The 27,466-nt window shown below is 40.4% G+C and overlaps 1 protein-coding gene across 2 annotated transcripts in view; it reads left to right on the top strand.

Moving 5' to 3' along the window:
* Positions 1-27,466, top strand: part of LOC109038128 (uncharacterized) — a 103,696-nt gene that overhangs the window by 56,602 nt on the left and 19,628 nt on the right. For both annotated transcript variants that reach the window (XM_072302511.1, XM_072302510.1), the window contains exons 2-5: positions 18,555-18,648; positions 24,681-24,881; positions 25,388-25,501; positions 25,873-26,447. In XM_072302511.1, the coding sequence (XP_072158612.1) occupies positions 18,555-18,648; positions 24,681-24,881; positions 25,388-25,501; positions 25,873-26,447 (984 nt within the window). The remainder of the gene's footprint in view (positions 1-18,554; positions 18,649-24,680; positions 24,882-25,387; positions 25,502-25,872; positions 26,448-27,466) is intronic.

Here is a 27,466-nt window from a genome sequence, read left to right as displayed (position 1 = left end):
AAACTCACCTTCGAGTTTTAGGAGCCATGTGGCGCATCAAGCCCGATTGTTAGGCGCCATTGAAGATTTTTTAGGGGCCAAATTGACTTTTTGCTTATACATTAAGGCGCATTTAGTGAAAAGTTAGACGCTAGATGTTTTCGCAACATAACTAAACAATTCTGAATTTTTCAATTCAAATAGATTTGTTTTTCTTTCTTTATGTGATTTCCTATGAAAATCCAGATTTTTAAGGGGCAATTTTTAGGGGCCACTTTGGCGCAGAGCCTTCATTTTCTAGGCGCCATGGCCGATTTTTTAGGCGCATTTGGCGCGTTGGCGCCTGTGTGTTTCGGACACTGTTCACGATGGAATACTCTTTCCGAGTCCTGAATATTTCTAAACATGTTTACAGCTCCGCGCATCGGAGTAGAACGAAAATTTTGTAGAATCCTATTAACCATTATTAAAAGCTACCTTTATTTTGTTACTTAATAAGTTTTTTTTCGAGGGCTGATTTGACTTCTAGAGGAAATATACTTTATTTGAGGCCCGCACTTACAATCTAAGCGATGAAATCTAATTGGGTGAGGCAATCGTCAAATACGGAGGTCAATGATACTTTTCGCCTAATGATGATTGATGACCACCCTCTTGAGGAGTAAATAAAAAAAAAATCGCCTCATGATGACTGATGAATGTCGGGAAGTGTACTTTACTTGCTAGGAGAGTTTTCTCGAATTACATCAGGATTAATTGGACGTATTTATGCTAAATGGAACTATGATGTGCAAGTCGAAAGATGGGGTGTACTCGTTAGTTGAGGGAGGACCGTAAGAATGAATGGGGATTTGAATGCGCCAGTGACGTCAGCGGCAACGAAGCCATCTTCATTGTCGTTCTCGCTCGGCTTTAACTCATGAGCCTTGTTCTCAACGCTCTTGTCACATGTCCACGGCTCACGAGTTAGCGCTCAGTTCTTTTTGATTTGATGTAAAATCCCCCTTTCCCATTTTCTCAAAAGGAACTATATCTACTGTAACATCGTTTCTTATCCAGCTCACCACGGGCGCACCCCATCTTTTCACTTGCACATTGTTCCTTTTCGCATAAGTATGTCCAATAGACCACTAGATAAGGTACGAATTTCAGCATTCTGATACATGTCTCTTAACCAAAATTTTACGTAAAACACGATGCACACAACGAAAATTACCGAAATTAACTCCTTACGAAGATATTTAATGATTCTTAATGCGTGAATTCAAACCACCCGCTCATGAAAACTCAATGCTCTACGTGATTCACATCGCGCGCTAAACGTTATCATGACAGTCTCTGCGATATAAAAATCTGGCAACCTCAATCTTGACGCTTTGGCTCAGTTAAAGCAAATTGCTAATAGTTTGAACAACATATATGGGAAATGAACATTGCTCGATTGAGAAGCTTGCTGAAACCGTTGTAGTGGGCGATTTGACTCACGTAGAGTTTTGAGTTTCTTGTGAGCGGGCAGTTCAAATTCCTCGTAACCAATGTGAAATAAAAACGTTGATATCTTCGTTAGGAGTTGGTTTCCGTAATTTTCGTTGTGTGAATCGTTTTCTACGTGAAATTCTGGTTAAGAAACATGTATCAGATCGCTTAAATTCGTACCTTGTCTAGTGGTCCATTGCAGGGCACGTGTGATCATAAGGCGAATCTGAGCGTTAACTTCCGAAAGGGAGTCTTCATGAATTACATAGGTAACGTTCTACAGGGGCATTAGCCTTGGTTACGCAGCGTATAACGGGAGGTCTTTGCCAGCATTAAGAAACTCCCTCTTTATTGGTAAAAAATACAAAATCTAAAATGAATAATTCTTATTCCTTCGACGTTAGTTGTCATAGAAAACACCTCAAATTTTATTTAGCTATATACTGAACAGTACCTCTTAATATTTGGGATCTCAAGGGAGGCATAAGTAGATAATGGACTGCATTTTGCAATTAGGAACTATAAATTCTGGCCCGGTTTAAAAACAACGAATGTGCCATTGGTTTCCCAATGCTCAAAAGTGTTTTTTCAGATGAGCCAAAAGTTATAGCTACGAATTGCAAAATGCAGTCCAAATTTACCGAGGGTCAAAGTGCGAAACCACGTATCTCTGTTTGCGACGTTGCGGATTTCCTGTCATATTTTATTTTTATATTCGGAAAACCAGTCAATGTAATTTCTTGAAAACTTCTTTGATTTTTCTTCCCTGTTAACATAAAATTCTGTAGAAATTACAAGCTTTAAATTTGGCGTGCTTCTCATCGAAAAAACAAATTAATCAAATTTTGAAACAATGGAGGCACGTGGTTTCGTGGAGATCCGAGTGCCTGGCTCTTCAAAGAACGCCGTGTGAGCCATCAGGCTTTGCCAAATTTCCTTCGACAAATAATGAATTTTCAGGAAAATTGGCGTGTGTTTCTCCTCCGATTTCGCATAGGATTTCGTCTATAATTTAATGTAAACAGTCTGAAATTTTAAAAAGAAAACCTTCTTCATAAATGAATATTTTCCGACAGGAAATTTTGAAATTTGGCAACGTTTGAAAGCTCTTACGGTGTTTATCCTTAGCACGGCCGTCTGGTGGACAGGTATGCTGCCGTGCTAAGGGAAAACGCCGTATGAACCTTCAGGCGTTGCCAAATTTCCTATGATAAAACACGACTTTCCCGGTGAACTTAGGTATGAATATTTTTCTTCCTATTTTCAGATAATTTTGCTCGTCATTTCGCCCAAAGCTCTTGAACATTTCAGGGGAAACGTTCATAAATTTCCTTAATAATAAACATTTTAATGAAGGCAATTTGGCAACTCTCGAATGTTCATACGGTGTTTTTCCTCAGCACGGTAGTATGCCAGCGCGGCTAATGACTCCGGTTGGCAATGAAATCCACCCATCCGACACCTTCACATTCCGGCGCGCCGCACGGTGGATCGAGTCAATTAGAGAGGTCAGACATGAAATTTTTTTCCTAAAATTGCAAATTTCGATGTTTATTTCCTCACATTTTAAACTTTAAAGGGTGCTTCCAGAAGAAAATTTCACGAAGAAACCAATGGAACCGCTTTCAGAACCTCGAAGTTTTGTATAAACGGAGCTATAAGCGTTTAAAGTTTCCAAATTTTGTCCGACCTCTCCTAGAGCCCCTTTATACTGAGAGTCAAGACAACACCCCCTCATGGAGTCACAAACGGGAATAAAGATTACAGAAATTGAACGTTTTTCGTAATCTTTGATCGGCCCATTCTCAAATTCCTTTCTCCGTTCCTTCTCTCATTCCGTTTGATCCTTGCCGAACCCGTAATTCCCTGGTCCATTCCAGATTATAGTCTTTGCAATTGGTGAAAATGTAATCTTTATTCCCGTTTGTGACGCTGTGAAGGCCTAAAATCCGGTTTACCAATCGGAAATGGATTCGCATTGTCTTGACTCTCAGTATAAAGGGACTCTAACCTCTCCTATTGACTCGATCCACTGTGCGCCAGCCGCGCCGCGGCTCGCTAAACCCGTGTGAACGCCCCGCCATCGTCCGCCCCCGAAAATGAAACAGATCTGTGGCGAGGCGTGAATGATCGATTATCGAGTTTTTCCCATTTGAAGAAATGGTAAAGAATCGATTTTAAGGTGTTCGCCGCGAACACCCTGTCTATCGATCCTTTTCCACAGGTTGAAATGGAAGATCAATCGATATATCGCAAATCACGCCACGCCACTGAAATCGATATGCCCTTGCCCTTGCTCCCTCGAAATGCATAGGCTCTCATGTAACACCCGAGATGCAAAGCACCGTGCCGCGCCTCGGATATGTCGAAGGCAAATAGTCCAAACAGGCATTTAGTCAAATGCCTAGGCAAATAGTCAAATACTCTTACTTAGATTGAAATTTTGATTTTTTACCCTAATTTTAGACAAAATAATTCGTTGCTCCTGTAAGAGAGAAGTGTCTGTAAAAATATGCAGCGTACAATAGTATTATAAACCGGTTCTAGGACCCTGAATGCGCATTTATCATGAAATTTTCAGCACGTCGTATAACATAGAATTTGTAAAATTTTAACATTTAAATGTATTAACGGCATAAAAAGGAAGGGAAAAGGAAAGTTTGCGGATTTGAAGAGTTATTCTTCCAAAAATTTTGAAAATCCGTGAACTCTTCGTCATAAATGTACAGAATTCCGTAAATTGTCAAAATTTGAATACCGGCCTAGGCCTGTGATAAAATGCAAGATCTGACTAATTGCCCTCGACAGATATATATGTAGTCTCTACGTATCGTAATGAGAGACTGACATTAAGAGTTAAAACTTTTGGCATCCATCGCTGATTGGCTCTCGTATTTTAGGCCTCCGTGGTGTCATGAACCGTCATCAAAATTACACTTTCATCGGCTGCACAGATTACTAACTAATTGTAAGTAGAACTTACAGATAAGTACTGTACAGATAAGTTCTTACTTACTGTAAGTAGATCGGAAGGAACAAACAGAATAGAAGAGGAATGAGGAATGGAGCTCGGAAATAAGTCGATCAAAGGTTAAAGGTTCAGTTACACGATCAAATTGAGCCATCAAACCGAAGCTCTGATTGGTGGAAAAAGACCTGAGGTTAGGATGCGACCAATGAGAGGCCCAATTTGATGGCTCAATTTGATCGTGTAACTGGACCTTTGCGAAATACATCACAAACTGTTTAATCCTCAACGGTTTGTGACATCTGGACCTCAAGACTGAAATTTTTTTAAGAAATCAGTTTTTGTTTCTTGGATCGATTCAACTCATACCCATCGTTGAGCAACCAAGTCTTGTAAGTTGACCTGACACAACTAAACAAAGTAACACAAAGTATCACAGATTGACATCAAACACGAAAATTTGAACTCTATATAGGGTCCCTCGTGGGTTGCCGTTCGTTAGTCCATTACACTGAAATAAAAAGTTGTGGACTATATAAACATACCGTCCGTTCCGGGCTCATAGGCTGTAGGTTCCAAGTGCTAGAGCCGTAGCTTCGATTGATCCGGATGCTACGCCCGGAATTTTCGGCCTCTGAGCCCGGAACGCGGACGGTATGTTTATATAGTACGTATAAATCCATGGCTTCCACTGCCGGAGTTTTTATTTAAGTGTACTTGCCACCTTTTTCCTCTGCAACACCCGCCTCCATCAATAGGATCGCTACATTTTCTCTCCGTCTTCTTTGTCTGTCGCTTTTTCAATGAATTTCAATAATTGGTCCGCAGGGGATGAAGGCCTTGTCTCCACGGGACGTTTTTATGGGATTTGTCCCAAGTTCGAATCGCAGGAATGAAGCGTTTGGGATTTTTCCCAGTAACCGTCTCCACAGGACGAGGCTCATACGGTCTTGCGACTAGTTTGCGCGGGAAGAAAAATTAGATAAAGTCAAGTATTTAACAGGGATTAAAAAAACAATTGCAGTCAACTGACCATTAGACACATTATTTTAACTGAACAAACATGAACAATGGAGTAATCAACAAAATATCGCACAAATCGTTTCCACTTCTTCTTCCTCTCTCAGTGGGTCCTAGGGGTACAAGGACCATACTTGGACTGCATTTTGCAATTTGGACCTATAAATTCCGGCCCGGTTTAAAAACAACGTATAAACCATTAGTTTCCCTATGCACATGAGTGTTTTTTCAGATGAGCCAGAATTTATAGGTCCAAATTGCAAAATGCAGTCCACTTGGTACTGGGAAAAATATTGATTAACTCAATATTTTTCCCAACTTCGTAAGTGGGATTTTTCCCTCGGGAAAAATCCGTGAAACGGCCCGTGGAGACAAAGCCGAAGAAAATCGGAAAAGCGCGGGGATTTGTCTCCTGAAGTCCGGAAAGACACCCTGCAGGCCGATTATTGAAATTGATAGAAAAAGCTGGAAACAAAGAAGACAAGAGGGATAAGGAGAGATCCTATTCTGTCGTGCTAAGGAAAAACGCCGTATGAACATTCGAGAGTTGCCAAATTTCCTTCGTTAAAACGTTTATTTTTGAGGAAAGTTATGGATGTTTTTCCTTGGAATTTTCAGGAAATTTAGGTGAAATTGCGCACCAAAATATCCGAACAAAAGAAAATTTGGCAACGCCTGAAGGCTCATACGGCGTTTTTCCTTAGCACGGCAGTATTGGTGGAAGCGAGTGGTCGTAATGGACAAAAGAGGTCGGTAACAGACTAACTCACGGCAACCCACGAGAGATCCTGTAGTTAGTCCATCCCTTATTTTATAGGAACCACGCATTTCAAGCAATAAGATCGCTCCATTCCACCAATATCTTCTTTCACTGGAAAAAAAAAACAAATTGGATCTATAGTCCAGACTCTTGAAAACATTGACAAGAAAAATGACTCTTGATTCAATCGGATTTTTGCTTGAATCAAAGCGAAATCCGCTTAAATTAAGAGGCTTGGTTCTCGATTTAAGATAGATTCTGGTTGGATCAAGAGTACTTTTTCTTGACGATGTTTTTAAGAGTCTGGACTCTAGATCCAACGTGTTTTTTTTCCAGTGTTGTCCATAGCTTTGTCTATCAATTTCAATAATCGGCTCGCACTGAAAAAAAATTCTCGGCGTTTTTACCAAGGTCCGTTGGTACCTTTACCATCTCACTTTTTTTACCAATTATTGGTAATTTTACCGAGACAGATTGGTAAGCTTACCTATAAACCGGTATTTTTACTGTTTTTTTTCAGGTAAGAATACCACTTTTATTGGTAATCAATTCCCGGTAACTTTGCCATTTTATCTCGGTAATTCGATAGAATAGGTATTCGATAGTCGATAAGAAATATTGGGGTTTTTACCGGGGTCCATTAAAATTACCGAGAAAGTCAATAATTTTACCGAGATTTCTCGGTAAAATTACCAATTCCATAAATGGTAATTTTACCAAGAAAAAACTGGGATCAAATAGAACCCTGAATTCTCGGTAATTTTACCCTTTTCTTAGTAAATGCACCGAGATTTGTTTTTCAGTGCGCTGATTTGAGAGGGGGATATTCGTAGACACAATGGCGAAATTAATCAAAATCACGAGGAGACTCGCGGCACGGGCGTCGACCCCGGAGTCTCCGGCTCTGGTCCCCTTCGTTAAAATAACCCTCGCGTTATGTTTACAGAATCCAAACGATGAGCCCCCCCCCCACCCCCGCGCACCCCCTCCCTCCGTCCAGGATTTGACGAGGGGACCATAGCCAGAGAGAAAAATGAGGGGGGAAAAAAACAGACATTTTCTTCCGTATTGTATATTTGGACCACGTTAAACAGAAAGGAACCAAGCCACATCAGCTATTGCCAAATTTAATCGGGCAATTTCATTTTTTACATGAAAACGGTTGTGCGGATTTTCGTGCAAATTTCAGTGAAAATTCTCCATGGTATGAAGCGAATTCCTTAAAATTTTCAAAGAAATCCGAACAAACGTTCTTACGTAAACAATTTAATTGCCCAGTTAGACTTGGCAACAGCTGATGTGGCTTGGTTCCTTTCTATTGAACTCTGTCCATTTAGTAGACGCAGGAGCGCCAGAAATTCACGGTGGCTCTACGAGGAATTCTTTTCCGAGCCGAGCGGGCTGTTGATTGAAATTGATAGACTAAGCTGACATAAGGAAATTGAGCAATCCTGCTTGGTTTTTTTTTTATTTTATTTTATTTTAGGTTTCCTGCCCTGTCAGGACACTGCAACCTTGTATGGGAGCTGTTAAAAGAAGGAAGGATAATAATAGTATATTTTTATTTGTGAATTCATATAACGGCTAGAACAAATATGTCAATATTAATAAGGGGGTAGAGGGAAAAGAAGAAAAGGAAAAAAAAAAATGAAACAAGACTCATGCTAAATCTTCCGCTTCACCGTATAAACATTTGGCAATAAAGAAATATTTTAAAGCAAAGCGAAAATTCTTATCCCTATATTAAGGACTAGGGGCTTATGGGGCTGCTTCGCAGCCCCTTATTTTTCCTGTACACTTTTCACTTTCACATGTTTTTTTTTTTTTTTATTTATTTTCATTTAATTTTCTGTTTTGTCTTTGAATCGGGTCTAATTATTTTTTTGAGAGAATAAATATAACAAATGTTTTCAAAAATTGTAATTTTATTTAGTAAACTTTAAACTAAAATTTTGTTTTAATCTTCATACAAAATTATTTTTTAGGTTTTACATTTGTTTTCAAACTAATTTTAAAGAAGATCTTTTTTTTATTTTTTAAATACTTTGCTTTTTTTTCGATTAAAATGTTGAGTCTTCTTTTGCCATTTTTGTCCTGCTTTTTATGGATCCTTGAACTTTAAAGCAATAAGGTCCATCACCCGGAATATCAATCCGATTTGCAGAGAAAGAGGCAAAAGCAACAGCACTATTATAATTTCTGATATGCTTTATGAAATTTGGAGAATATAAAAATAATGATTTCAAATCGGTATTTGTCCGAATACTCGGTAAAGAAATTAAGCCATTTTGGCAGCAGTTATTAAAATGACCATTGGACATTTCACCCTGAAAATGGCGAGCATCACAATGATGACAAATTATATTCATTGAACCGACTGAAAATTTGGTAACAAAATTTTCATCAAAGTTCTGATCATCAATTTTATACTTCCGAAATGAAGAAATGAAACTTTGATTTTCTATACTAATAACAGAGTTAAGTTCTTGCTTCACTAAACGAACATGCGAAGAATTCTGGAAAACGCGACCACGTTTTGGAGGACGACCGCCTCGGTCATTGAAAATTTCACTCATAACAACTGTTAAATTTAAAATTAAAATTAGTAAAAATTATTATTATTTTAACAAAATCATAACTGAAAAGTTCAATTTTTAAATTAAAAAAAATAAATCAGAAGAAAAAGGATGAAATGAAAATGGAAATTAATAATAAACATATTTATACACATTGAAAAGAAACAGCGTGAAAAGTTCTGATCGGAAATGAGAAAAAAAACTTGGAGGTTATTGACTTAATGAGGAAAAATTGGCAATAGGAAAAAGATGGAACCAATCATGAAAAACCGTAAAAAAAAAAAAAAAAAAAAAAAAAAACGCGGGAAAAGAAAAATGTAAGTTGATGGCAGTTGAGTGTTGGAAGTAACCTCACTTAATGATGATTGTTGAATGAAAACAGCTGATAAAAAGACAGCAAACAGTAAAGTAAGATGCGTAGCAACAAAACTTTTCCGAAAAACAAAAAACAAAAAACCCCCACTTCCCCTCATCCAATTTATGAGTTTTTAGGGATTTAAAAATCGGGGACGAACCCCAGAAAATAATTTATAGTTTTCCCGAAGCATTGAGAACAACACCTTTCAAATGAACCAACGCCCCTCGCAATTAGTACAGTGGTTGATTCACAATTTCATTCTATATATAGTACTGATGGTGTTATTTGGGTATATTTGAGGGTTTTAAACAAAGGATCGAAAAGGCTGCTCCTATTCTCGCTCCATGAGCATTGATTGAATCGGCAAAAGACGTTGTGAACCTGATAGTAGGTATCGTCCTCTCGAGTTCGCCTTCAATTTTGCTGCATAGGCAACACACAGCTACTGCGGAGCTCGAATAGTTGCCTGTCCGAATAACACACATACTTATCGCTTCATAAGCTTTTGATTGAATCGATAAACGACTCCGTGAACCTGTTGGTGGATGTCGTCTTTGGTGTCGTGTCTTTCTCTCCTTGTTTCTGGCATCATGCGTTTTCTCGTTCCAGTGGAACCTAAAGAAAACCCCGTTTTTTGGAGAAATTTATAGGCACTATTTTATCGCTCAAGCCGGCAAAATCGCAATCTTGTAAGTGTCCGCTTGTGTAACTTACGAATTTTAAAGTAGGGTGAGTAGCTCTCGTTTCATTTTTATTTGTTGGCCTGAAAGAGTTTATTCTAATAAATCAGTTGGTAGAAAGCCCATTGAATATACAATGTTATAGAACTATGGAAGTGACGATTATTTTATAGTTGATCAAATGTGATCGTTCAATCAATCAATCACATCAATTGTGATCATTGATCAACTGATTAAATTGAAATTGAAGCATGTAGGAAGAATTACTGCCGAACAAAAGAAACGATAGAACTTGTGAATTTGTGTCTTCAATTTTCCATTTCAATTTTAGTTAACAACGGGACGGAAAGCACTGAATCTACGTAAAATGCTATTTAATATACTCTAAATTTTTCGTATGGGTCCGCTCTTAGCCCCTCTTTAGATTTAAGGCTTACATCAAACCTCCCTTACGGGGCGCTTAAATCACTGTTGCACCAGGTAAAAAAAAATTATCAATTCAGCTCTGCTTCCGACCAAAAACCAAAATTTCTCACCACTACCAGATTGGCTCTTTTTAAAGAAAAAAGTCCATTGTAGACATGACTCGTTTCCTCAGCGCTATTCATCTGTAGGAGCGTTTAGAATGAATCAGTTGTAAACTGGTTCTAACCCGCTAGCCGATCCACGGCGTGTAAGCGTGTGATTTTCAATTTGTAGCTCCTAGCGAGCGTATTATAGACAAGGAGTACTTGGGCGTCATAAATGACCCTGAAGGTCAAATGAATGGTGTAGGTAATGGCTTGTAATGGAAACCATGCCATACGTTGAAGCCAGAACTAATGTGATTTTAACTGTAAAGACATTCGTTTGAACACTCGTAAAAACAGTCGTCGGAATTCGCGACACCACACCACCGCCCGCATGGAAACATGCCTGATAATGCTCTTCACGAAAAACCAGTAGGTCAGGAGGTTCAGCTCATCCGCACATCCATTCGTCAGGACTTTCTGGATTGTAATGGAGTGATTTTTTTAAGCGACAGTAAATTCTAGAGATACCGCACTACACTAACATTCAAAGCAGGGTAATTAGGTGAGGTAAAACTTTAGTTTATAATTGAACGATTTATGCTCTCTTCTAATGATGGTTGATGGGCAATTTTTGGAGCAAAAAGCCAAATAAAAGTCTCCAAAATTGTGGATTTCTTCGGTAAAAGGGCGTATGGGGATTCCAATGCTGCTAAAGATAGTGCGTAACTTAGTTCTTCAATTACGAATGACCTACTCGAAAGCTCTGCCATGAATTTTTCCCTGAACATTCCTTAAATCGGCCCTCACTATTTTGGGGAAGTAAGTCGACTGTCGATTAATTTAATTTGCTGCAAATGCTGTAAAAATGTGTACAATCTTGGCAGAATTGGTTGTCTTATATGTCTATTTACCGGAGAGGTCCTCAATTTTTCCTTGGTTCTTAGTAGCTCCATGAAGTTGAAGATGGTTGAACCAATCGGAAATGCCTTAATGCTCCATTGGCCATGCTCCTCGTGTAAAATACTGAGAGTACATCTACCGAACAATTTTACAAATTACTTGAACGCATTTATAAAATCATACAAAAAAGTGAAATTAAGAATTGGTGTAGCCGCCAAAAATTCTAGTGTCCGAGAGAGGACAGTGAACTACATTTGGACTACATTTTGCGACAAGGAACTAATCATTCCAGCAAATTATACATAGAAGCAATGTATGTGCCGTTTAGTTTCCATGTGCAGATAGATGCCTTTATGGATGAGCCAGAAATACTAGTTCCTCTTTACAAAATATAGTTCATATCAAGGTGAGCCACCATTTGCACATATCCATTCGCGGTTGAAGGCTCAGGGAAATCATGCTTACTACTCTCCCTGCCGCCCGTCGCACAACGGATCGAGTCAATTGGGGAGGTCGGACACAATTTGGAAACTTTAAAAGCTCATAACTCCGTTTATACAAAACTTTAAGGTTTTAAAAGTGGTTCCATGGGTTTTCTCGTAAAATTTTCTGCCAAATGCTCGCCTTAAAATTTACCATGTGACGAATTAAACATAAAAATTCGCGGTTTTAGTCAAACATTTCATGGCCGACCTCTCTGATTGACCCGACCCACTGTGCGTCCGCTGGTCGTCTTGTCCGTCCTATTGCCAAGCGCATTAATCTGGATTTGCGTCGGAAACGGCGACGGAGCGCCCATCAAGTCGTCACATTCGATGACATAATAATCATCTGTCATCAAGAGAAGGAATCCACTTCATTTTGCATTCGCGCGACCCGACCAGTTCGACGTATTTCTATCAAACGGATCTATGTGAATTAAGACATGAGCCCTGAGACTCATAAGAATATGTGCATAACAGGGCTCACGTCATAAAGCACATAGTTCCGTTTGATAGAAATAGGTCCAGTTCTAAGTCGCCGCCGCACAGTGAATTGAGACATCGGGAAAGATCGAACGGGAGCTGGGCGACTAGACAGAATCTAGACTAGGAGAGAGCGCCATATGTTCTCTCTTCAAAATATTACGAAGGAAGCTGTTCTAACAACAGAAAGGTCAGGAATCAACTCCTGGACAAGAAATTAATAAGTATTTTTAGCATAGATCAAATGGAAGTTGGATCATATTATAAATCAGAGTTGCCACAGTCAGGGAAAACCTGTTATGTCAGAAGTGAATTTTAATAAGTTAGGGAAAAACGGGAAATGTCAGGGAAAATTTGTTAGATCACCTTCATTTGCTTGCTAGAGTGGATTTGAGATTTTGAACAAGAAATTTTATTTTCAATTATGCGTAACCAACCGTCTTGCGTTTCATGTTACTGGGATACTCTCCGTGAGTCAAATCACACCCTCCAACGGTTTTGACAGGCTTCTCAATCGAGCATTGTTCCTTTCCCACCCTTTACTGTTCAAAGCGTAACAATTTGCCATGGTTTAGTCAAAGCATCAAGATTGAGGTTGTCATATTTTCGTATCGCAGAGACTGTCACGGTAACGTTTAGTGTGCGATTTGACTCACGTAGACCAATGTGTTTTTAAAAGCGAGAGGTTTAAATTCACGTGTTAAGAAACATTAAGTATCTTGGTTAGGAGATAATTTCAGTAATTTTCGTCGCGCGAGTCGTGTTCTACATAAAAATTCGGATTAAGAAATATGTATCAGAATGCTTATCTTCGCACCTTGTCTAGTGGTACATTGAAAAGCACCCACTTAACCGGTTCGTATAACCTAGAGTCCCTTTATAGAGAGAGTTGAGACAACGCGGCTAATGGATGTCACAAACGGGAATAAAGATTACACAAATCGGACTTTTTTGTAATCTTTGATCAACCCATTCCCGAATTTCCATCTCTCACTCCCTTGGTTCCTTGCCGTATACCCCCGATTCCACGGTCCTTTCCAGTCTATAATCTCTGCAATTGGTGAAAATGTGATCTTTATTCCCGTTTGTGACACTGTGAAGGCCTAAAAGACGGGAACCAATCAGAAATGGGTTCGCATGCATTGTCTTTACTCTCAGTATAAAGGGACAGTATAACCTAGGTTTTTTTTCTCCATATGTTTTTATTTTATTTTCCGGTTTCCTACAAACTCACGCCTGCTGGGGGGGGGGGGGGGGCTCCGATAATATTTTGTCCCCTTTTTCGCGCAACCCGCCGATTTAACGATGCCTCGGCTTGCAAAATGTTTCCGTGGCGTCCTCCCATGCTCGTAGCTCGGCGTCGCCCATTCTCCCATCAGTGCACTCTTCACTCGAACAACGGCCGGCCGCTGAGGATGTGGGCAGGTGCCGGTCTTCTTGAAAGGGCCCGATGAGTGCTCAGCCAAGCTGAGGAAGAACGCCGTTTATACATCCGAGGGTCGCCAAATTTCCTCCAATGAAATTGTTATATCTGCGGAGACTCATGAATATTTTCTCTTTAATCGAGTTCCTATCACGAAGAAAATTCGCCGAAAAATCGAACGGAAAATATAGGATTGCCACCGTCAGGGAATATAGGGAAATGTCAGGGAATTTTAAAAAGTCAGGGAAATTGACGAAAATATCAGAGAAAAATCGTGAGGCCACCTTTGTTTGCTTTCTCGAGTGGGTTTGACTTTTCCAACTACGTACAAACTTTTGCCGGAAAACTATTTATAACTACAGTGAAAGCTCGCTAAGTCGAATTGTGTAGGGACCGGGAAAAATTCGACTTACGCGGCTAGTTGTCTTAACCGATTCTCCACTTAACTTATGGACGAGGCTAGAGGTCTAGAGATCAAAAAATTATTCGACCTAATCAGTATTTCGTATTAACCGTAGTTCGACTTAGCGAGCTTTTACTGTATTTCTTTTTAACAATCTGGCATTTGTTCAGTTGTCAGAGAATTTCACCGAAGTGTGTCAGGGAATTTAATTTTCCAAATTCTTCGGCAGCCCTGAAAATATATACAAGTTTTCCTGAAAATTTTTATTTAATCGAAAGGAAATTCGTCAACTGCCGAAGGTTCCTACGGCGTTTTTCCTTAGCACGGCAATGCTGTCGCCCGTCTTTTTCTCCGCCGACCGTTTCGTCAAGTCCCACGCCCCCCCCCCCCCCCCCCCGAATCTCCGTGGGCCGATTCTTTTCTTATCGAACGTATTGAAGCTCGCCCCGATGCGAGCTTAAGGACCGAACGCCGCCTCCTCGAATATCAAGAGGACCAAATGGCGAGGCTCGTCGCTTCCATTTTTTGAACTTCTCTCGCCAGCCCACAAGAGAATGGGACGTATTTCTGCTGAACGGAACTATGTGCATTAAGACGTAAGCCTTGAGACCCATAAGGGAACACGGACTTCATGTCCACTTTTTTTACGTCCACAGACTTTTCGTCCACAATTTTTACGTCCACAGTTCTAAAGCCCACACTATTGTTAAGTCCATTACTTAAACGTCAACTAAGTAAAGTCCACAAATGTAAAGTCCACTAAAATCAAATTCAAGCGTCATATTTTAGTCCGTGTGTAAAATTATATTGACAATATGGAAATGAGAAAATTAAGAGAGAATGAGGTGTTGTTATCGTAACTCATATTTTAAATGAAATGTTAATTTCATCTTTTGATTCATCTTTTCAAATTGTCTTTGGTAAATACTTGGTTTCATTTCTATCCTTGAAATTTCCGATATAAAACATGCCTTAAATGTACATTCTTTTTTTTTTAATGAAATTGATTACTTCATCTTAAAAACATTTACATTTTTAAAACGTGGTAAATATTTGTAAAACCTTTTCCAAGCAATGGCATCGATATGAATTTCAATGAGCCGTAGTTATGATGAAAGAAACTATACAAAAATTAATAAAAGAGGAAAAAAACTTAAAAGCACGCAATTTTTTGTTTTTAACTTATTTGCACATCGACCTCCTTGAGTCAAATACGTCCAATTTTGAGCGTTTGGTTGCGCTAGCTTACACCACGCTGCAGCACAGTAAAAGCCCAAAACATAAAATAATAAATTTGAATTATTTGGAAATCATTAAATTTGACACGGAACCACTATTGTATTTACAAAAAACACATTATATTTTCCAGTAGTACATATTTCTTTTTCATCAGTTTAAAAGGGAATAATCAATGCAGAGAATGCAAACATTTCAAAATTATCAGTTGAAAAACGCTGACTCCACGAGTTTAAATATTAGAGCCTAACACAGAGCGGAGCGGCCGGCGTGTTAGCAGCGCAGAACGCGCACTGGCGCCTACAAACCCAACGGGATACTTCACGCATTGCGCAACGCGTGAAGTATCCCGTTAGGTTTGTAGGCGCCTATGCGCGTGTCACGCTAATTGACTGCCGCGCCGCAACGCTTTAAGCAACTATTTCGCGTCAGAGGCGTTGCACAGTATCCTCCAAGATTGAAGGCGCACGAAATAACTAGTTAAAGAGGAATTTCAATTTTGACTGCATCTGTTACTGAAGAATGTTTAATTTGGCATTGGAGCGTTTCCAAGGCTCCCGCTTTGGTTTTCATCTTATCATATCCGTACAGTATACACATGAACATAAAAAAAGTCTAAATTTTCGTTTATACTCCCATTTCCAAAATTATTTGTAAAGACGTTTATAGCCTGAGACGCTGAATGTCTTAAAATTATACTAACTAACTAACTATGCTTTTATCTGCTCTCAGAGTCTGTTCTCTTTCATGACTTGATTCATGAGTGAAATGTTTTTAAGAATGAAGGTAGTATTAGTATGCATTTATTTTTGAGGTGGTTCCTGTCATTTAAATGAGAAGAAAAAAATGTGGACATAACATGTCCACAATTTGGACAATTTTGGACATATTCATGGTTGGACATTAAATCATGTGGACTTAATAAAGACTGGACTCAACGTTTAGTGGACATAAATAGCAGTGGACATTTATTTAACGGACGAAAGGTAGGTGGACATAAAGTCCTGGAAGCCCCATAAGAATATATGCATAAGGCTCACGTGATGATGCGCATAGTTCCGTTTGGCAGAAATGCGTCCAATGAGCCTATGGGAGAGGTTGGATTTGCAATATTCGACTCAAATTAGGCGTTTTACTGTTTAGTTCGTCTCATTCAAAATTTAAAAGGACACTAAAGTAACAGCACAGTTGCCACAGTTAGGGAACACCGGGGAAACCGGAGGGAATTTTAAAAAGTAAGGGAAAACCTGGAAATGTCAGGGAAAATGACGAAAATGTCGGGGGAAAATTGCCTATTTTAGCTTTTTAGAATGAATTTGACGTTTAGAACAACACATTTTGCCTGGAAACTATTTCTAATTATGCCATTTTTGCCGTACAGTCGTCTTTAATCGCTTTCTGAAATGAGCTCGGCGTTTCGAAAATTAAGTTCGCCTAAAAACAATTTCAAGTTATGTATTTTTAACCGTCTGGCATAGCTTCATTTTTCAGGGAATTTTACCTAATTATGTCAGGGAAATTCTTTTTTAAATTCTGTGGCAATCCTGTGAAAGTCATGATTTTGCGGATTAAACTAAAGGCACCTTTGTGTTTCCCGTAAAATATTACTCCAACATCCCCAAGTAGAAGACTTCGTTGCATGCAACAACTCCATCCGGTCGTTCCGAGCGGAGCTTTCTTCCGTGTACCTACAAGATCCAACAACGAGTGTACTGCCGTGCTAAGGAAGAACGCCGTATGAACATTCGAGAGTTGCCAAATTTTCTTCTATAAAATGCTTATTTTTGAGGATAAATACGACGAATCTTTCTCCTTTAAATTTTCAAAATTTTTAGGTGAAATTGCGAACAAAATTATCTGAAAAATTGGGAGGTAAGTTTACAAGGTTATTCGCGTTTTACCAAAGGAAATTTGACAACGCCTGAAGGTTCATACGGCGTTTTCCCTTAGCACGGCAGTATAGACGAGCCGGTGGCGGAGCATATTCGATGAGACGGTTTCCTTCACGCTCCTGACTTGCCTTCATCAGTAAGCACGGATGTTCATGAGCTGCGCGTGCTTGCCTCAACGTGCACCGGACGCCGGATGCGCCACCTTCGACGGAGCCTTGAATTCCCACCACCAAAACAGTCACCGGGAGGCACAACCGCAAATATAAATATACACGCACGATCTTAATACATAATATGTACAAATTATTGAGTCTTTGATAAGACCTACCGTTGGCTATCAGACGGCTGCTAAGCCTTGCGAGATCACACCCGCATTTTCAACCGGCAAAACAGGAAAATTAAAAGAAGGACACTATGAGCCTCAATGTGTTTCTTTTTATTATTTGCGGCCTTAGTCCCGTTTTATGTTGTTTCTTTGTCAGTGTTTCGGGCCGATTAAGTCGTTTTTTCTGTGAAAAATTCGCTCCCAAACTTTTTAAACTTTCTTTCCGCCATAAAGTTCCATGTAATTTCGAAACTTCGAACACGTAGTTCTCAAAATGGCAAAAACTACTCTTATACGCCTTGTGCTCCAAGCCCTTCAAATATAAGTCCGGAGTTCAGCCACTAAGTTGCAACGCTTTCCTCTGTTCTACACAGTGGCGTAACGGACTTCCGCTGGGCCCCCCCCGCAAAATTTTTTCTAGGCCCCCCCCATGTCGATAAAATTCCAATATTATCCCTCCCTCTCACCCCTTCCCATTTTTTGGCCCGAGGCATCCCAAATCACGGACTTGGACTGCCTCACCCCTCACCGTCCCAGATCCCGTACCCGATTATATGGGACTCCTAAAGGATCAAGGATCTTAAGGGTGGCGGGGGCCCAGCCCAGGCCCAAGGATTATTGGATCTCCCAAAGCCCGAAGTACGAAAAGTGACAAAAAAAGAAAAACAATTTAGTAATCACTGAGTGGACATTGGAAGGCAGGGGCCCTCCAGCAACTAAAAAGTTCGGAACAGTCCGAAAGAAGTATGAAAAACCCCGAGCTAACAATAAAAATCGGAGGAAGAAGCCCCATCTCAGTAAGTAAATGCCCAAAGTTTGAAACCTAAGCTAAGCATCAAAGATAGAGAGAGAAAAAAAAAATTCCGGCGGCCGAGGGCCCCCTTGGCGCCTGGGCCCCCCTGCATAGCAGGGTCTGCGGGGGCGCCCGTTACGCCACTGGTTCTACACTAAATATAGACCGTGTAAACAACAGCTTTATTGCGGTGTCTCCACGATGTTTTGTCTATCGTTGTCTTATTTTGAATAGTTGGTCGATGATGAGTATGTTTTGATTTGTTCGTTTGTTTTTTTTTTTTTTCAGATGTCCGGAGTCGGAGTGGGGGTCGGCTCTGTGGAGATGTCGCCCCATTTGGTCTCGCTCAACCCCCCCTGCAAACTATACCCCCTGCCTGAAGGTCAGTCTTAACCCCAATCAAATCACCTATTGCTTTTCCTAGCGATACCAGTGATCTTAAAAAGTTTAGAAAAAACTCGTAAGTTTCGAAAAGAAAACTCTTTTCGAAAGAATCACGTATCTCGTTTGCGGCATTTGAAAATCTCCGCCTCTGTATCATCTTTTTTAAGGAGAACAAATTGACATCATTCCTTGAAGTTTTTGTAGAATTTTCTTCGCACAGAGAAGAGAAATCACGGCAGTTTTAAAGAATGGCCGTCGAGCAGTTTTCCGTGTAAAAAATAAAATATGACAGGAAGTCCGCGACGTCGCAAACCGAGTTACGTGGTTTTCGCCGAAAGCGAAGCTCCCGGCTCCTGCCTAATTCCCGATGGGCCACCAGCAGGACATGATGACAGTTGACGTTGATCAGGACATGACTCTGGGTTAATGGGTCACGGACTCACGGATGGGCGGAAACGGGCCAGCACAGCGCCACTTGGCTGTTGAGTTGACGCGTTCGGCTCGTAGATCGACCGATGATCATTGATCACTGATCGGTCGCAGTCGGCGACGAAATCGGCGATCCGCTTCAAGGACCACTTGTCACCGCGAGTCACGAATCAAGATCCTCGCACCTCCCCGCGGCTACGCTGGTCGCTCGTCGTAGCCGAATGAGAACAGCTGTTGCTCGGAGAATAGCTACCGGCAGGGCCTAAATCTAGTTGGTTTTGGTCATAGAGTACATAGAGTCGTCATGTAATTGGGAGAGCTGGCGCCACTTTTAAGCATTTTCCATGTCCCGAATTCCGAGATTCCTGTGTGACGCCGCACGGTGGATCGAGTCAATGGGAGAGGTCGGTCATGGAGCGTTGCGCTTCCAATGTTACGAGGATAACGAATATTCCTGGTCATTTGATCGATTATGTACCACATATTTCATGTAATTTTTCGCGTAGAATTCATTTTTGATGTTATTTTCGGTGAACAACGTACCTGAAGACCCGTATTTGTGCATTTTGTCGGGAAAACTATACAGGTGCAAAGTTTAGGCGTCTGTGTTTTACTTCGTAGGACGGAGTTTTTAATTTTTCATGATGGAAGAGGATAAATCATGAATAAAATTATGAAAACTTACTAATAAGTGTCACAAATACGCAAAAATACCTCCCCAGTTATGAGCTGCTGCATCAGATAAATCATTCCCTTCACTGCAAAGTTAATTTCGAAACTTTGTCATAAGATATCATTCTTATGCATAAAGATCGGTGAGAAAACAAATGAAATACATTTATGAATTCTTTGAAAATATTCAAGATCACTTTTACTTTAAATTCATATTTACATTCAGATGACGGAACAGGGACTTAGAGTAGGAAAAACACTAGATGGCTAGAAAAAAAAGAAAAGAAAAAAAAATTTAAACATGTAACAGTCATCTGTCATCTGCTTCTCCTTATTCTTCTTCTTCATATTCAGTTCCCCATCACTCTCATCCTCGTCTTCCGCTCTCAAACCGCATCAAACTTAAAAAACAAGCAACGCAAAAAACCGCAAAAATTCCAAAATTTCCCGGACTTGTAACGTTAAAACGTACTCGCAGTGTAATTAGTTTCGCACTAACTGCACTTTGTTTACATCGAAATAGGTGAAAAATTGAAAAATATGTACGTATTTGAAAGAAGCATCAGTTATCAGAGTTCACCAGTGACCGGTCGCGCGCGATCGCGGAGGCCAACAGATAAAATGGCATCATAGTCAGGGGCCAGGCAAGTAAAGGGGGGGGGGGGTCGTTACTTGCTAAAAGTTTCCTCAAGCTAGCTATCTACGCATACGTCCCAAAAAAGCTTTCTATAAGGAATATAAAGGGATGTCCGAGTGAAAATATGCCCGATTTTTTTTTTAGTTCTCCTATAGATATGTAGTTTAGGAAATAATGAAAATACGAAAAACGGGCCAAAGAGCACGTCTTGATGGTGAAACTTGTTTTTCAGTTTCTGATGAACAGGAATCATACCTACCTGGGTCATTTAGCAGTTACGAGAGTTCACTGGTCGCTTGATTTTCGAGATAAAGCTCGCGCGCAATCTCGGAATGCAACAGAAAAAGTGATGTCACGGCCAAAGTGGCGCAAAGTGGCACCCAAATTTTGCGGGATCGTATTCTCAGGACTCCTACGAACATGCCTATACAAATTTTTCTGGCGGATGGTGGAGGATGGGTAGTTGAAAGTTTACCTAAACTTTTTTTTTTCGCTTTTAGAGATGAGCACATTAGCGCAAACATAATCATTGAAAAAATGGGCCGAATACAAAAAATTACTAGTGCAATGTGTTCTCCAGACTCTGGAAAATCAGAATATGTCAATGAAACTAGCATTAATTTAAACAGAAGCAAGCTAAGTGCCGCGGCAGCTCACCGGTCGCTTGATTTTCGAGATAAGGCTCGCGCACAATCTCGGAACGCAACAGAAAAAGTGACGTCACGGCCAAAGTGGCGCAAAGTGGCACCCAAATTTTGCGGGATCGTATTCTCAGGACTCCTACGAACATGCCTATACAAATTTTTCTGGCGGATGGTGGCGGATGGGTAGTTAAAAGTTTACCTAAACTTTTTTTTTTCGCTTTTAGAGATGAGCACATTAGCGCAAACATAATCATTGAAAAAATGGGCCGAATACAAAAAATTACTAGTGCAATGTGTTCTCCAGACTCTGAAGAATAAGAATATGTCAATGAAACTAGCATTAATTTAAACAGAAGCAAGTTAAATGGAATAGAAAGACTCGGACGATTTTTCGCTAAAATAAAAAGTTACGCAAAGCCCCTCTTTGATGCCTGCGGTCACAAAAATGAACATGTTTCGTTCCAAATCAATGTCAGATCCTTAAAATATAACTCTTGAGGAACACTTTTGACCCTTAAAAAATGCGATTCGCCCGAATCGCCCATGACCGACCTGTACCATTGACTCGATCCACCGTGCGCCGGGTCACTTTTTCGATACATAATCGATTGTTTGTGATACACGGGTACCCGGCCATCCGATGACAACAACAACAACAACGGAGATAGGAACTACCACGTATTCCACAACGCCATTTTGGATCGAAAATGTATCGAAAAAGCGACCCGAACTCGGCGCACACCGGGCTCGGAATTCGTCGAGCAGAACATGGCGCCAGCTCTCCCATTTACATTACGACTCTATGTACTCTATGGTTTTGGTTTACAGTCGACTGAAAGTTGTGAAACCCTACCTCTGAGTTCGACTATAATTTAAATCGTGAAAATTATATTCTCAATTCAAGCCAACAGGGAACCTGGTTAACGCGAATGGAGATGTTGCATGTGTGAGGAATTTGCGATTTGACTGTTGATTCTTTTGTAAAAGTTTGCGAGAGACACAATGTTGCCACTGGTTTTCTCTGAAATCAACTCCCAAGCTCAAAAAAAGCTCTCAAGTTGATGCCAAAATAGAGGGGATGTCCCACGCTATCCTGAGAGTCCACCTCTACATCAAGACAAACTCTCCATGCAAAGATAGGGAGCAAATACATTGACAGGGCTGCCGTGTTCTCAGTTTTTGAGTCCCCAAATAAAGTTGCTCCCTATCTTTGCATGGAGAGTTTGTCTTGATGTAGAGGTGGACTCTCAGGATAGCCTGAGATATCCCCTCCATTTTGGCCTCAACTTGCGAGCTTTTTTTTGAGCTTGGGAGTTGATTTCAGAGAAAACCAGTGGCACCATCGTGTTTCCCGCGAGAGAGAGAGTGTCCCCAGATGAAGTGGCAGCCCTGTCAATGTATTTGCTCCCTTTCTTTCCATGGAGAGTTTGTCTCGATGTAGAGGTGGACTCGCAGGATAGCGTGGAATATCCCCTTTATTTTGGCCTCAATTTTTTTTAGAGCTTTTTTTGAGCTTGGGAGATGATTTCAGAGAAAACCAGTGGCACCATCGTGTTTCTCGCAAACTTTTAAATAAGAATCAACAGTCAAATCGCAAATTCCTCAAAAATGCAACATCTCCATTAGCACGGCAGTTCAGATCCCCGAAGTATCCGCACTCGCCCTATGAGGGTACTTTACCGAAGACCACTCCGTCGTGACAGTCCCCTGGGGGCCTCATCCTTCTGACGAGGCCGATTGTTAGACAACGCGACGTGTTTCGATTACCCATGTATCCGAAACACGACGCGACGCACAGTGGATCGAGTCAATTAGAGAGGTCGGACATGAAATTTTTGACTAAAACTGCAAACTTTGATGTTTATTTCGTCACATTTTGAACTTCAAGGGGTGCTTCCGGAAGAAAACGTCACGAGAAAACCAATGAAACCACTCATGGAACTTCAAAACTCTATGTAAACAAAGTTATAAGCGTTTAAAGTTTCCAAATTTTGTCCGACCTCTCCTATTGACTCGATCCACTGTGCGACGTAGGGCGAATAGATTTATGAGGCCGCCGCCAAGCAATCGCGGGGAGCTGAAGTTGTATCGATCATAGATTACGGCCAGTCGATAGACGCCAGTTGATAGACTCTAGTTGATAGCAGTTGTTTGAACTTAGATAGTGCTCCCAAGCAAAGCTGATCCCCAGGTTCCTTTCATAGTGACACCTCAATTCGTCGCCCTCCTGACATAAGGGCGTAACTGCACTCTGCAATGAACCCTGTCCTCCGTACAATTCAATGTTTTTTCGGGCTCATCGCAATGTGTAGTTACGGCCTTATGTCAGCCAAGCGACGAATTCAACCCCATGCGTGCGAGTCCTGAGTTCACAGGTTACACCAATGTGCACCTATCCTCTTACATGCAGTAGAGATGTTGCATGTGTGAGGAATTTGCGATTTGACTGTTGATTCTTATGTAAAAGTTCGCGAGAAACACGATGGTGCCACTGGTTTTCTCTGAAATAAACTCCCAAGCTCAGAAAAAGCTCTCAAGTTGAGGCCAAAATGGAGGGATATCCCACCCTACCCTGAGAGTCCACGTCTACATCAAGACAAACTCTCCATGCAAAGATAGGGAGCAAATACATTGACAGGGCTGCCACTTTATTTGGGGGCTCCAAAACTGAAAACACGCACGGCAACCCTGCTAATGTATTTGCTCCCCATCTTTGCATGGAGAGTTTGTCTTGATGTAGACGTGGACTCTCAGGGTAGGGTGGGATATCCCCTCCATTTTGGCCTTAACTTGAGAGCTTTTTTTGAGCTTGGGAGTTAATTTCAGAGAAAACCAGTGGCACCATTGTGTTTCTCGCGAACTTTTACCTAGGAATCAGCAGTCGAATCGCAAATTCCTCACACATGCAACATCTCCATTCAACCCCATGCGTGCGAGTCACTGAGTTTACAGGTTACACCAATGTGTATCCTCTTACATGCACTTTTGTTTGAATATTATTTCAGTCGATCATAGGTTTCTCCAATGGGTTAAAAAAGTGTACGCCAATGAAAGTGACAGTTATGTTGGTTGGATAAATAATCCGTGATCCAGTTTTTACCGGGTATTTTAGGACGCAGTGTGATTGATCCTGATCCCGTCACTCAGCGCAGGTCAGTAGAGTGCGCAATACATGCATCTATATCAATCTTCGCAGCTCATGATGAGATAAGCAAAGCGCACCTGTGCAGGTGCTTGCACAGTGGACTCGCTGCGACAGAATTTTCTCGTTATTTTTGCGTCGAAATGCATCCGTCGATGTGCTGAAACTGCACCGCTGACCAGTCAGAAGCTCCAAAATAGACGTAAGCTCGTCTTAACTCATTAATAAATACTGTTGTCCCTTTCAAAATTCAACTCTTACATTTACGCCAGCAGATAAAAAAGAAGAAAGTATTTTCTAGTTTTGTACTCAGTGGCTTTATTCTAAAATCAGTTGTGGGGGGGGGGGGGGAGGGTCCAGGGGGTCTGGACCCTTCCCCCCTTATCTACGCCACTGATAGAGTTACGTTCCTTCGTCCGGCGTGTTTAGTCTGTGATTCGAAATTGAATTCCTTCTGTTTATTGTGATAGTTAGTTTTATTTTTTTGATTTTTGATTTTGTTGCAGCGGGTTGCGTGAGCGTGGGGAGCGGAAGCGGGGTGGACGTGGCGATCCCGAGGGAGGCGGGCGGGGGTGGGGGCGGGGCCGGGGACCTGGGGAGTTACTGCATCCTCGAGAACCGCAACGGCATCGTCACCCTCACCCCCTTCGCCGAGGACACCCGAGTCAACGGCCGCGCCGTCCAACAAACCGTCCGGCTCGAACCAGGTACTTAGAAAACACTCCTACGCTAAATCTCAACCTCTTGAAATGTCATCAAAATTTGAACATTTCTCACCAGCCTCGTCATTTATTGCGTTGAACATAGAAACAGAAGTTTGAAAAAAATAAACAAATTATTTCGAAGTGAGAAAATTCACCGCTTAGTGACGTCATCTGGCGGCATTTCCCATTTAAACACACGTATTGTAGCAGATTAGATCATTTGGATTGCATTTTGCAAATAGGAACCACTAGCATTGCAATGCTGCTAAGATTGTGCAACTTCATCTTTTGCAATAAAATTGCGGAAATCTGTTTTAAAAAAAAACAGTTTTAAAAATTTGTTTTATTTGATTTTGGCTTCTTAGCTGCTCTTTGGTCTCAATTTGCCGATATTGAAAAATCAAGTGAAAAAATTAGTCATGAATCTTATTTCTAACTTTTAGTTATATTCGTTTTCACTCTAAAATATCAATTTCTTTTCATTTATCAGTTTCATAATTTCTTTCCAGGAAGTACAATTGCAGTTGGACAGTCGGGTCTTTTTAAATTTAACTATCCTCTTCTTTCCAATATGATGAAGTCTTCCATGCAGTCGAATTCATTTGGATTAAATCAGTTTAACGGTGAGTACAGTACAAACTTTCAATTTTTCAGCAAATTTTGGCAACCTTGAAAGAAAAAGAAAGAAAATATGAAGCCCTTTTCAACCAAACGTTCCCAAACTTTTGCATTTTTTAAACTATTTATCTTTCAAAGAAATGTACCTTTTGTTCTGTGATTAGCCACTGATTTTTTTCTGTATTATTCCTAATGTTTTGGCAGATAAATATGTAAAGTAAAAACTTTTAGATGCCTGTAAAAGAAGAACATAAAATAAGAGGCCTTGTATAATCTTAGCGACATTGACAAAGTTTTATACCATTGAGGCACCCATTAGCGCAATCTCTTGTCATGGGTACCAGCCCAAAATTGTATTTTTTCTTCCTTTTTTCAGATTCCAAAAAGGAAAAAGTACAATCAACTTTCAATGTCACACCCGTTGACAAATACATTTCACCAAAATGCTTTCCTCGTGGGAGTGTCACAGTCAACTCACCCGCCGACGCTGTTTTCGGACAAAACTCACCGATCAATCACATCTCGAAACTGAACAAATCCCCCGCTGCCAATGACAATTGCTCAAAGTTGAACAACTCAGTTATTTACCAGAACATAAACTGCTCATACCAGTCAAGCAAAGTAAATAATAGTGACCTGCCCCCAAGTTTAGTCAATGGGAGCGGTCATCCGGGTGAATATGTACCTAAGAGTCAGAATATTTTGGGAGGAGGTGAGCCTATCAGAGGGAAGGTGTTGTCACTTCCCAGTGCATCCTTTGACCGAAACCCCACATACTCAGCGCATAAGAGCGGTGTAGTTTCACCAGTGCACAGCATGGTTCAATCCAAAGCAAGTTACGAAGAAGATTTGTCGTCTTATCATCCGTACTGTTCTCAGTCAAGTTACCCTTATTCATGCAGTGGCTCTGGGCCGTGTAGTCAGTATAATTATGATCTCGAGCTGAACAAGGTAAGTGTAAGTTGCAGTTTCGCCTTTTTTAAGATCCCACTTTATTATTAACTTCTAAGATGGGGCGATTAGTTCTTGAAAAGTTTGGGAGAATCGGAAAAAGCCGAGAAATTACGTTCATTTGTATCAAATCAGGGTTTCAAAACTAGGAAATTTTGCTGTTGACAGGATTGCAACATCAGGAAATAATGGTGAAAAGAAAAAAAAATGAAACTGTCATGGAAAATCTGGAAATTTCAGGGAATATGACGGAAAAATGTCAGGGAAAAATTGTTAAATCACCTATTTTTGCTTTCCAGAATGTGTTTGATGTTTCAATCAACAGATTTTGAGTGACATCTTTTTCAAATTTAGTCTTTTTAATGGTAAGGCATACTTTTAATTGTCAGAAAATTATACCAAAATGTGGCGGGAGATCAGGGAAATGTCAGGGAATTTCATTTCCTAAATTCTGTAGGTACCTAGTAATCCTGCGTTGAACCCTAAAAATCTACCTTTTAATTGTGGTTTTTCTTCCTTTTCTTTCAGAAATAATATTTTTACAATAATGACACTATTTTCAATTTCATCACAAAAATATATATAACACAACATCAAAAACCCATAAGTCATTTCAAAATAAAAAAAAAAAGCGCAAGAAATTCTCTCTCTGTAACTGTCTTTCAAAAGAGCAACAATTTTCTTTCTCTGTAATGGTCTCTCTCTACTCCATAGATCATGAACATAGTCTTATCAATGGTGAAATGCGAATAACGTGTGTATCTCAATTGGAATGTTTAAAAATCATGATTATGTTTTATTTTCCTTGAGTAAAACTAATGAATATATCCTGTTGCAGTTTTGTGTGGATTATTTTTTAATGAGGGAAGAAGATCCACAGAAAATGTTCATAGAAACTGTCGGTTAGTTTTTCTGTTAAAAAAGTAATGCAGAGACTTACAATGCCACAATTTAAGACACACATTTTTCGACTCCAGACAAAGTGTTGAGTAGCAGGCTGCCTCTAAACTCACCAGGGT

The sequence above is a fragment of the Bemisia tabaci genome, chromosome 7 (genome assembly GCF_918797505.1).
Source record: "Bemisia tabaci chromosome 7, PGI_BMITA_v3".
Lineage (NCBI taxonomy): Eukaryota > Metazoa > Arthropoda > Insecta > Hemiptera > Aleyrodidae > Bemisia > Bemisia tabaci.
Note: the sequence above shows the minus strand (reverse complement) of the source record. Positions and strands in the feature narration are given on the sequence as shown.